Source organism: Aphelocoma coerulescens, chromosome 3, assembly GCF_041296385.1.
Source record: "Aphelocoma coerulescens isolate FSJ_1873_10779 chromosome 3, UR_Acoe_1.0, whole genome shotgun sequence".
Lineage (NCBI taxonomy): Eukaryota > Metazoa > Chordata > Aves > Passeriformes > Corvidae > Aphelocoma > Aphelocoma coerulescens.
The window spans coordinates 58,121,505-58,133,810 of NC_091016.1; the positions used below are offsets into that span (position 1 = coordinate 58,121,505).

The 12,306-nt window shown below is 36.9% G+C and overlaps 1 protein-coding gene across 1 annotated transcript in view; it reads right to left on the minus strand.

The window, feature by feature from the left end:
- The window catches only part of ADGB (androglobin), an 89,176-nt gene that overhangs the window by 6,658 nt on the left and 70,212 nt on the right, over positions 1-12,306 (minus strand). Inside the window, exons 27-30 of the mRNA XM_069010431.1 lie at positions 10,908-11,104; positions 9,622-9,733; positions 2,932-3,041; positions 1,175-1,330 (exon numbers count right to left, since the gene is read on the minus strand). Coding sequence (XP_068866532.1) covers positions 1,175-1,330; positions 2,932-3,041; positions 9,622-9,733; positions 10,908-11,104 — 575 coding nt within the window. The remainder of the gene's footprint in view (positions 1-1,174; positions 1,331-2,931; positions 3,042-9,621; positions 9,734-10,907; positions 11,105-12,306) is intronic.

The following is a 12,306-nucleotide window of genomic DNA, read 5'->3' on the forward strand; positions in this document are numbered from 1 at the left end:
ACTTAGACCTTGTTTTAGCATATTCTGTTGTTGCTGCAATTGTCTTAATGACAGCTGTTTTAAAAAATTGTCACAAACCTAAGGGGCTTCAAAAATGGAACCCTGTAGTTGCAATTCAGTTGATTTTCTGATTAAAAAAGGCAACGGTGATAGAACCAGATTCTGAAGAGTCTTTGCACATCAAAGAGGATTCATTTCCAGCTAATCTTTAGGAGGCTGGACTTGCATTTTCAGTCTCAGCACAACCAATCAAAGCTGCAGAGCTGCATCTCTCCTTAGTTCAGAATTTAATAGAGTAGTGTCAGGAAAAGTTCTGAGCTTTGAACAAACTGAAAAGAACTGAGAAAATCTGAGATTGTAACTGGCAAGACTCATGTCTGAGGTTCATTTCTGAAAGGTAATATAAAAAAGACAAATCTGGGATTCTGACTGAATATCCCTTAATGGGAAATTGTATTGGTGGTGATAGGGAATGACTCTCAGGTGAGTTAGAAGACTGCACTTTGTTCTTTTATTTTGCTTTGGTAATGATGCTTCTAATTCTGAATCAGCACTGCAACTTTTTGCTTTGCTAGAAAGAGCATGTATTATTTTTCCACCTCAAGCATATGTCACGTCAAAAGCACCCAGATGCAGCCGGCAACTAAATCAGTATTGCTTCTCCAAAACAGTGAATTCATACTGAGCGTGTACCAGCCCGTGGGTAACCTGCAACACAGAATGAATTTGGAATCCTGGCTGCAAGGGACAATTTGAGTACTGATATGACCAGATGCCAGTTCTTCAGGAGAAATCATTTTTGGCATGTTTATAGCAGTGTATTTCTCAATAGAATCTGTTCATGCTAAACATTAAACTTGCCACAAGTAGCAGCTTTGCAAATGTGTAGAGGTAGTTGGCTTTCTAAGGAGAAACTTTTCTATGTTTTGTAAAGTAGAACCTAAAATCTCAGTGATCTACAGAAGCCTGAAGTAGATTATCTGGATTCCTGCCTGGAATTCAGGCACATAATCACTTTTAATTCTTTAAACTGTAAAATTTCTTGTCTTTCACAGAGTGGTGAAGAGGACAACCCTATGAAGTCAGGTTTCTGTTGTGACAACTGCTCTATCATCACAACAACTCCGGGAACTTGTGAAGAAACATCACTGCAAAGATAGCACTCTGGTATTACCTTGACAGCTCTCCCTGGCTCCGCAGACTCCCATGATTCTTTCATGGCTCTGATCTCATCTGCTCGTCGGGTGTCTTTCTTCATCTCCAGAAAGTCTGCCTCTTTCTGTTCACTAACTATGCGTAAAATCCAGTAGGGTGTGTTTGAATCTGCTGGCTGAAAGTATCATAAACACAATGTAGTCACTGGTATACATCTATTAGCACTCTTTAGGATGAAGTTATGTTTTTCTATACTGATAATTTTTCTGACTGATATGCATTGTACATTGACAGACTTTGATACGCATTATGACACAAACAGAGGCTGCCAAAGGAAAGAAAAATTACTTTGCAATGCCTGGAAGCTCTTTCAGGTATTTTGTTCACATGTTTTCCCCCACCCCCATACAGCATGCTCCACCCTCCCAGTTCTTCTGAACAGTTTGTCTGAACCAGAGTATTTTGTAGTGATTTTTCATGCAATTGTTTTATCTCCCTGCCAAGCTCCTTCCCCTTCCCCTTCCCCTTCCCCTTCCCCTTCCCCTTCCCTTCCCTCCCCTTCCCTTCCCCTCACTTCTTTACTAGAAGCCTTATTATATTCAAGTGGGATTTTTGTTTAGAAATAAACCTTGCTCTGTCTTGTAAAGTTCTTTTCCAGTCACTTCCCAAAGTCTCTAAAACAACTTAACACATGGCTTCTCCAGAATCACAGGGTAAGTAGGGCCTGAAGTCTAGGAGACTATTCTGCTGTCTTACCAACCAATGAGATACTGTGCTGCATATATTTCTGGAAACCATACCATCTGAAGAAGCTTTAAGCCTAAGACTTAGAACTAGGGTGAGGAGTTCAGCTCTTATTTGAGACTAAAATCTTCTTTATCTGCAAGGGCTCCATCTCAAAACTTGCATCTGTTTTAGTGGTGGACTCCCAAGAACCATCGTCCCAGCACCTCTAGTATAAGGCACTATTCCAGAACTCTGTATAACTAGGTGTGGATATGAATCACAGGGAAGTCTGCTGTGCAGCAAGTTTAGTCAACAACAAAAAAAAAAAACAGTAGAGATTTCTTCATGAAAAATCCATGGTTCTCTCCTTGAACTACACACCATGAGGCAGCAAAAATTCCCAGCAAAAGCAGTACCATTAAACAAGGCGCTGTCAGTTCCTTCATTGCTTTCCATTAATCTGTTTGCAACCAATAATGTCAATTATTCCTTTTAAGGCATAAAGGCTGGCAATAGCTTTTCAGACAGCCACAGAACACTCAGATGATCCCACCCCAGGGGGGAAGAACTTCCAAGTAAGCAAGTACATACCAATTTTTCTGCCACTGTATGTCTGCATGCTAATGACAATTGTGATATATGAGACAGGAACTGACTACAGTGGAAAGACCTATTTCATCTCCTTAGGAACCCATGAAAGCCACTATGAGGGACTAATGGAGCACAAATATGGTGAATTCATGGAACTTAGTAAGCCTTCAGCAGAGATAGAAACTACACCAACAAAAGGAACAACCAGTAGTTCCTTTATACATAAACAAAGAAATGAGCAAATTGTATTTCTAAATCCAGGATGCACATTTTTTGCATTCAACCTTTTTAATTCAACCTTTCTCAGGTGTAAAGCTAAAACGGTGGCAAAGCAGGGTATAGAGAAATGCAAGGGACATTAGAAGTCCTAGCAGTACTGATCTGCAGACCTGAGAATATCTCTATATTCAGTGCAATGATGGCACATTCAACAGATCAAGCCTTTGGCCTTGTTCTCACCTGAGATTCAAGTGATCCTCTTTCGTTCTGGAACTTCTCTTTTTCTGTCTTCTCAAATACTTTATCTTTTGATCTTCTGGTTGATTCAGGAGTACTTGCAATCTTTTTTACTTTGAAAGAAGTGAGAGTTAGGGGAAAGTTGTGCTCCCCATCCTTTCCCCTGTGTATTACTCAGATGTAGTTATAATGCATGATGAATTAGAGAATATCATTGTTATCCATAAATATAGTTCCCCATACAAAACCCAGGGTGGAATAACAGCACAAAACAATCATAAAGAGAGACAAAGGGAAGCCAGTTAATTAGTTGACACTTTCAAGTATTACCAAGAAAGAATGTGAAGACAAAACAACTTTTAAAAACGTACTTACAAGGTGAACATATTGTGACAGCCTTATCTGTCCTAAATAGCACTTTACCCAGGGCTTAACTGAGAGTTTGTCACGGTGCCTGCTATCAGTCACTGCACTGCTGCCTTGTGTATGGGTCAGTATAAAGACTGCAATGCACAGAATCACAGCTTCACTCTCAATTCCCTTATACAGTCTCATACAATCACTGGCAGTGTTTGTTATGCACCAGGAAGGTAAGAAGCTCAAAATAGGTAAAGTCAATGTTCTCATTATCTCACATCCTAAGACTGTCTAGAACAGAGAATGCAGATACACCCCACCAAAAATGCAAGGAAGTTAAGGCAAAGAAACATGTTTGGGACTCGAGGCATATTTAAGAAATGCAAAATTGTCATTATCACAACTATCTGAGAACATTTTTAATTCATTATCAGTACATATGTATACGATATGTTTGAATTAATGATACTGAGAATTGACATTTGCATCACTATTTTGCAATGTCTTAGCGAGTGAGAGCTGTAAACAAGACATTGCATGTCATATTCTTGTTGAAATAAATTAATAAATAAAGCCTGTAATAGCATATAACTTTAATAGCATCAGGAGTGTATCAGTTGAAACAACTAGGGATGTATCCAAAACACTATGAGGAAGATTAAAGACCTGAGTCCAAAATCTCCATTTCCTTCCACCTTCCTACTTAAACATTGAGACAAGTGCTGAAACCTAGATTTAGCCAATATGGTAAAATAGGGGACTTCTCTCAGAAAAAGTTGATATGAGTGACTGTTTCACAGTCTGATGATAATAATAAGATATCTTTCAGTTAATGCTTTCAAGATAAGATATCTTTTACTTCATGCTTTTCCAATTTCTTTCCACTGAGAACAAATCATTGTACCGCACGATTAATGAGCTTTGGATGAGATCTGCAATGTCATGGCTGAGGTTATAGGGATATATAAAATCCTAAATATTAAATATATAGAAACATATTTACAATGCACATATAGCTCCACATAAAAATATATATTATATGGTATATAAGTAATATCATACATATTATGCTGTACATGTGTTTATCTAGAAATGGTATTATTCTTATCTCCTCATGATACTTTAAAAAATGTCCAATTTCACCAAAGTGTAAAACTTAAATTGATTCAGGGATACCAAGGCATATATTAAAGAATGAAAGTAAAAATTAAAGTGGTCTCCACAAATATTGAATACACTAAAACAAATAATGATGACATAATTCAAAGTTATAAAATGATTACAAAAATGGCTTTCCCTTTAATTTCACATTATCATTACATAGTAGCACCATAAATCAGGCTGGTGTACATGCATTATTCAAGGAATTATTAATTTTTAGAGACAAATTATTTATTATTTACACAAATACTCAAAAGACATTCAGTGTAGTTAGCTAAATGACACCAGACAAAGAATTTCTATGTCATGGGATACTACAAGTTTGTCTGGTTTCTATAAATATATTTGTGACTCTGAATTATAACATTTTGATGCTCTGAACTTATAGCATATCCTGATAAGTTATCAAAGAACAAGGAAGCATAAGAAATGATAGGGCTAGAATGAGGTAACCTACTTTAAATCCAGATATGAAGGCTTAGGGCAAGATTAAGTTGAGATCTAGAAGCTCTGCCATGAGCTGCCCTGTTCAAGTTCCCACAGCCCTTCCCACTCCCTCAGCAGAGCAAGAAGTATCCCCAGTTTTGGGATCATCCTCCAGACATGCCTGGAGGGGGCAATGACTGCATTTCGGCATGCTGCCCGCTCTGATTCAAAGGGAGATGTGAGTAACAACTTGGAACTTTTCTAAGGGCAAAGCCAGGCAAACGCTTTGTATGGGATATGATAAGAAGAAAGGCAGGCAGATGAAAGTAAAAGGCCATTCCAGCTCACAGCTTATGCATCAACCATCACAAACTCTCAGTGGCAGTTTTTATATCTGTACGGCACCAAGAAAAGCTTGGGCATCACGCAGGCTGTCTGTGATGACACACAGCTGACAGCAACTTTAAAATTAGCTTCTCTACTGCTCTTCAATTATTTATACAAAAATTCATTTAGTCTAATGCCAAATGTGACCAAAGTGATCATCCAGTCTGATGTCCTGCCTATGACAAGCTCGACAATTGCACCAAATGCTTTCTAGATGAAACTCAGCTTCAGATTGAGATACATCAATTCTCTTTTTTAGGCAAGATAGACAGCTACTCCTGGTTTATGAAATTTAAATTACAGAGACTCTATCTTATTCATAGGTATAATACAGAGGAGTCTTTTGGAGCTTTCTTTGAGAAGGTATCATGCTCCTGTATTAAATAGGCTCTGAGCATTTAGTGGGATTACCCAGTAGTTGATAGCAATAACTGTTAGTTGCCCCATGAGGGACTTTCATATTTTTTTAAGAAAAGATTGAGAAGTTCAGATGTTGCTTCTCCTGTCTTTGACTGGACCTTCAGAAGGATTCTCAACAGATGGCAGCATCAAAAATCTTTCCAAAATTGGGCTCACCCATACACTAAAGTAATAGCAAAAATACACCAGGATAGAAGCAATCCAATAATATGGTTGCAGTAGTGTGGGGTTAGAGTGTGGGGTTAGAGTGTGGCATAGAGATCTACAGCACCACCATGTATCCTCTGTGAACTATTTGTTCACTGAACAGCAGGCAGGTGAATAATCACTACTGACAGGCAAACAGGGAAAGAGATAGAGAGATCTGAACATCCTGTGAAACATCCCATGGAATCCTCTCCTTGGCACAAGCCAGCAAATTTTCCTTTGGGAAAAGAAAACATGTGGGAGAAACATTAACAGCTTTGGAAGATAAAAAGGAATATTCCAAAGCAAATTGCCTGTCCTGCCTTTTCAAACCTACCTCTACTACCTGGGCTGGGCACCCTATCTCCCCTGCTTTCCTAGTTGGATAGACAGCCTTCTCTTATCAACAGCTTATACTCCTAAGTTAATTTAAGGCAATATGTAAAATACATGCTGCAGTCAGCATTCAGCACACAGTGATGATTCAGCTCGGGGTTGTGACAGTTGCACAATAAAACTTGTAATCTTATTACAAAAAAAATAAAACCAAAGAACCCCAAAACATAATAGCTGAAAATCCTATATACAAAATGAACCTTAAAGTGATTTTGTTCACACAGTCAAGCAACTGACAATAGTACTAGCAGTTGCAAGATTGCCCGCTAACTGTTCCCCTTTTCCGCAAGAATTATGATCTTGAGCTTGCATTTTAAAAAATATTTTACCATTGAAGACTTGCTCTGCAACAGTTCTCAGAAGGAGACAAAAGAAAAAAAAAAAAGAAAGAAAAGAGAGCGAGAAAAAAGAGAGAAAAGAAGGAAGACCACATAAATAAACTATGTGGAACTTCCTAATTTCTGTGTACTTAGGTTTTCCTGCCTAATGCCTTTTTAATGTTTTGTTTGTGCAATAGGCTCTTTAATGAAACATTTAATGGGATTTCATATATAATAAATATGACTAAGTATTATTCACAAAATAACTTTCACTAACACAGCTCTTTTTACAAGTACAAACATCATACAAAATTATCATAGGATCTGTATACCAGAGAATTTATTTTCTTCAAAAATGTTAGAAATAAGTATTTATAATATTGGTGAATATCAACAGTATAATAGCATGGGTTGTCATTTAAAGGGAGACTAGTTTAGAAGACTTTAGCAGATCTTAATACAAAGTTGGTTTTGCCATGATAAATTAGCTTTAATATAAAATTAACTCCAGATGGCACTGTTGGCTTACATGAAAAAGGGATACTTGCAACAGGAAAAATTTGTTGCAGAAATTTTTCAACTGGCTCACTGCAGCGTTCTTAAAAATCACATGGTGAGACAATACCTTTTTGGTTATACACCAATATTATTATTATATGAATTTTGTGTCTGACAACTGGTGTCATCAATTTTAAATGGTCAGTTTTCAAACTGATTTAAGACTAGATTAGAAAAAAAGATTAAATGTTTGGGTTTTCCCCAAAATAATTAACTATAGTAAGCATTCCAGATAAATACTGCTGTTAATAGGGGTACATAAAATAAACAATAAGGACTAAATGTGTATTGGTGTTTAAACTTTATGATCTAGGTTGTTTTTAAACTCTGTTGGTGGCTTAGGCAATCTGTTGGTATCCTTGTATGAACAGAAACACTCCATTAATAAGAACTGTGAAATGGATTTGGGTTACTCTGAAATGCAGCAATTATGACAGGGCACAAAAATGACACTGTTTTAAAATAATCCCAACAGAAAAAGTGCTTGTTATCACTGACTGTAGCTTAAGTATGTTTGAATGCAAATGAGCATCAATTACCATGGAGAAGGGGAGCTATGAACTGGAATACTGCTACCTTGAATTCAACATGAGTACTGATGACATTGACAAGGTTCAGTGATATGAGCTGAGAACTAGTGAAGAAACTTAAGAGATGAAGTGACCTCCCTTGACGTGCAGCTGTACAGGCCATGGTGAAGCTGTATAAAAGGATACACACCAGTAGTGTGGTGGGTGTGCCAAGTGTAAGTGCCCCTATGTAACCGACTCAGAAGGATAAGAGGATGCAACAGGATGTCTATTGTAAGAAGCAGTCTACAGGGAAAATTAAGAGAATAAATGGAATCATCTAGGAAGAAAAGATGATATTGTGAAGAATACAACAAACTACAAACAGGTGAAATCACTAAAAGAGCTGTGTGCAGGCCTGTAAGCCTACATGACATAGCTCCTCAACTGCTACTAAAACTGACTAGAGACTATAGTAAACTAAGAAGATACATATTTGTAAAGTTGCATAATAATAACTGAAGAAATACTGAAAAAAATATCAAATATTGCATACATCCCAAACCCAAGAAATTAAATCATATCCATCAGCAATTACCGCTGCTGAATCTCAGTTCAGTCCAGGGTACTAGAAATTACAAAAAAAAGACTTGACCAGACATTTTAAGAGAAATATGTAAATATAGCAAGAAGTGAGACATACCACTAGTAAATAAAAATCAATCCATCCTAAAAAGTTATAGGGTATTAGCAAGTGTATATATATGAGGAAGCAAATACTTTCTGCTTATCACTTCTTTTAAAAATTGAGTTATAGAACTTTAATATTAATGATACAGAAAATTTACTGAATGGTGGAAAGTAATATTTTAGGTTCTGCAGGAACCTAGGGGTGAGAACACAGGAGAATCAGCTGCATGTGTGCATGATGTTCTGCACTAGCAGCTGGAGTAGGGCTGCAGCCTCAGAGCTCATAGCGGATGCAGGGGCCAGCTACTGGGCACAGTAGGTGTCTAAGTCCAGCTGGTGGAGGGATCCACCTTTACAGAAATATATAGTCTCTCTAGGGGACTTCCATTCTTTCCAGCCAAAGAGGGAAAAGCAGGATGAGGCAGGTGGTGCTGTCTGTGTTTGTGTGTGTGCTTTGAGTGTCTGTCTGTGATCTGTGAAGCTGGCAATGTGTGTGTGTGTATATATGCATATATATGTGTATACACATACATATATACATCGTGTGTATGTGTGTCTGTGTGCATGTGCTTGGTGGGATGACATCTTCAGCCTCACGAATAGTTGGACCTGGGAATGTGCAGTAGCAGCAGCCTTGCCTCTCTCAGGCTCTTGGGTCCAGAGTGATAAACTTTAACATAATTAAGGCCTAAATAATTTTGTGTCAACCCCACTGGTAAAAGAAGAAAAAATATGAGACATTTATCTGATTTACAGAATATTGACTAGTATTCTTAAGTGCTTTTAATATGTCTTGGGCTTGGTTTTTAGTATCCCTTAAGAAATCCTACAATAATCTGTAAAAAACCCAAAACCCTTTAATTTCTCTGTCCCCTTCCTGACTTAGACATACGGACTGTACTTGGGAGCTTTCCTAGTCTTTCCTCTTGCTAAATTCTTCTCCTAGCAGTACAGAAGCAATACATTTCCCAAACCAGGCCTTCTTCCGCCCTCTTGTTCAGTGCATTTTCTTAAATTATCAGCAGGCATGTTTCTGTACCAGATCTCTACCTGAAGCTGAGCCCTAAAAAGGTGAGTTTTGCAGTGTATTCTCTGATTTCCTTGTATTTTGTGAACTGAAGAAGTAGATTCATGCAATCAAGCTTCATTTCTAAGAACTACAGAACAAAAATCTTTGCTGCCTAGTTATTTCACTCAGTGAAAAAAATGTTGCTTGGAGCAATATTTTTTTAAAAATTAGTAGCATGGTACATTTGACTAAATATGTACTTAGATTAACCTACCTTTGATTTCATTTTTCTGCATTTCTTTCAGTTCCTGAACAAGCAAAGACTCACTCTCAGTAAGCGGCCAACTATCATGCAACACCAATGCCTCTATTGTATACTGGTGAGACTGTGAAAGAAAATGCAACATGCTGAAGTCATAACAATTACAGCAAGCATTCAAGTCCTGCAGGTTAGCAAAGTGCCAGGTATTGAATTCAGCAAATAAAACACGTTATTAATTATTAAGCTTGCACATAACAGCATTCACAAGAAGCTTAAAAAATTAATGTTAATTCCACAGATCTTATTTTAATTCCTGTGAAATTAAACAATTACTCATGTGTTTATCAAGTAAAACTAAACTGGGCTATACAATAAGGAGCTAAATTCCTGTAAGATTTTCATGCAACTTTCCTATGTATGCCATGTACTAAAACAAAGACATTTGTCTCTGATTTTAAGACCTACTACAGGGCTTTGAGCCCTAGTACTAGCACTCAATAATGCCTTAATGTGAGGCAGAGGTGACAGGGTCCATGGGCTGTTTTAAACATTGTCTAAACTGAATTGGAAATTACTATATTTAAAAATCGTTTTCCAAAATTCTAGTGCCAGTTCTGAGTCAAGGAACAACTCTGGAGTGTATTTCTCAATAATTTTTGTTTTCTTAGGATATTTTGTTGCAATTGAATTCAACTATCAAGAAAAAATCACAGCAGAAAAACATGTGGAGATAGAAAAACAAGAACTGTTTTAGAAAGTATACTTCATTTCTGTAAAATAGATAAACAATACTAAATGACATCAAGAAAAACCCATTGTTTGACATTACTCTCTGAAAAACTTGGCTTGAGTAGCAGATATTACGTGTCTGTTACTAAAGTTTCTAGCTGACTGGAAATAGGTGTTTCTCTATGTAAACCATTACAGATGGCCTTCTATAATATATTTCAAAGAAAGCTCATATTGAAGCATCAGAACTTTGATTTCTGGCAGTTTCTGATTCTTATGTGAAAGTTATACTATACTTGTATTGGATTTGCCAAATGAAAAACATTTAAAGATAAATTACCTTGATATGAAACTCCCTACTTATTGAGTCATTCATACATGTACATCATCCTTTTTTCATCACCTCATTCAAAAGCTACCAATAATCTTAATTTTGGATTCCTTGTTCTTGCCTCAGGATAGAAAATCTCCACATGTACCAAAAGAATTAGCAATAACCCTTCACTGTTTGTTTGCTGTTTGTTTGCTTTTTTTCCCTTCCCAAATCCCAGTGATTAACAATCTCTTACTTGTTGTGGGCTTCCAACAGTATTTTCAAAGTTTTCCAAGATGAAAGATTTATCTATTTTTATCACTGGAGCTTCCTGTACAAGGTCTGACTTGGAAGAACTTTTGCTGTTCTTTAATGAATTATTACTTGCTTTTTTCAATTGTCCAGTTTCTGATCCCTTCCTTGTACTACTTTGAATAATCTCTTGGTTTTTTACTGCAAGATGACAAAAAAAGGTCCAGAAATTCTATTAATTACTGGTATGAGGTAAACAGATGCTCCCAGAAAGTATCAGAAAGAATTAACATAGTCCATTTTCTCATACTGAATTATACTCACAAGGTTCCAATTAAAATTATGCTTATTCCAAATACTACCCTGATTTCATTTTGCATGCAAATCACAAATATCTTCAAAGTAAATAATGAGAAATTTGAGACTGTGTATATATGACCATTGTTACTGTTTATAAAGCATATAATTTTTTCCCCTCAAAGTCCATGCTTCTTTCCTGCACCAGACACCACAACACTGTGCTATAGCCATATTACAGAATATGGATAGCCTTGTGCTCCCTATGATGGGATCCCTTTGTGGCTAACCTAATTTAATAAATTGTGTAAAACTGGGTGAAGGGAAGAGGTGCATTGGCCACAGTTCTGGCAGTGCCTATCCTTACAGAAGTCTCTTATCCAATCTCTTTGTGTCAACCTGACACAAAGATCATAGCTAACTTGAGCTAAAAAAAAGCCAGTCCTGAAAGGAGCTATAAAACTATTTGTGATCTGTCATTTATCAATGTATATCATTGTCACCTAAGGAAGATGTTAATGTGGGAAAACTGTGAAAACAGGAATGTTCTAAAGAAGGGTTGTCACAGAGATATCAACTCAGGAAACAAATTTGTTTTAATTTCTGATGCCATTGAAATTTCTTTTGCCTGCTTGTCTACATAGAAAGTAAAGAGAATTCTAAAAGTGAACATCTCATAGAAAATTGAATAAGAACATTCATAATAATTCTCCTCTGGGGAAGCAGCTTCACCTGTGTTACACTAACAACAGCTGGACCATCAGCTGGGAAAGAGATATCATTTTGACTTCACTGAGGACAAGAGGCTTTACTCTTCCCAGCATTTATTGTATAAACAAAGGATGATACTGCATCATTGCAACACCTCAAAAGAAAAATGCACAATTTCATGTGTGTTGATGAAACATCCAGGGAAATTCACAGGAGGTGGCAGGATAATCAGACCAGATTCAGCAAAATTTACTTGTGGTATGTCAAAATATAAATGCCCAATCAGAGGTTAAGTGTGCCCCTGGAAACTCAAATGGAGTCAAGAAATATTGTTTCTTATGAAAGTCAAATGCCATGGATTATTTCCTATTGCATCTTTCCTCTGCATAAATCAG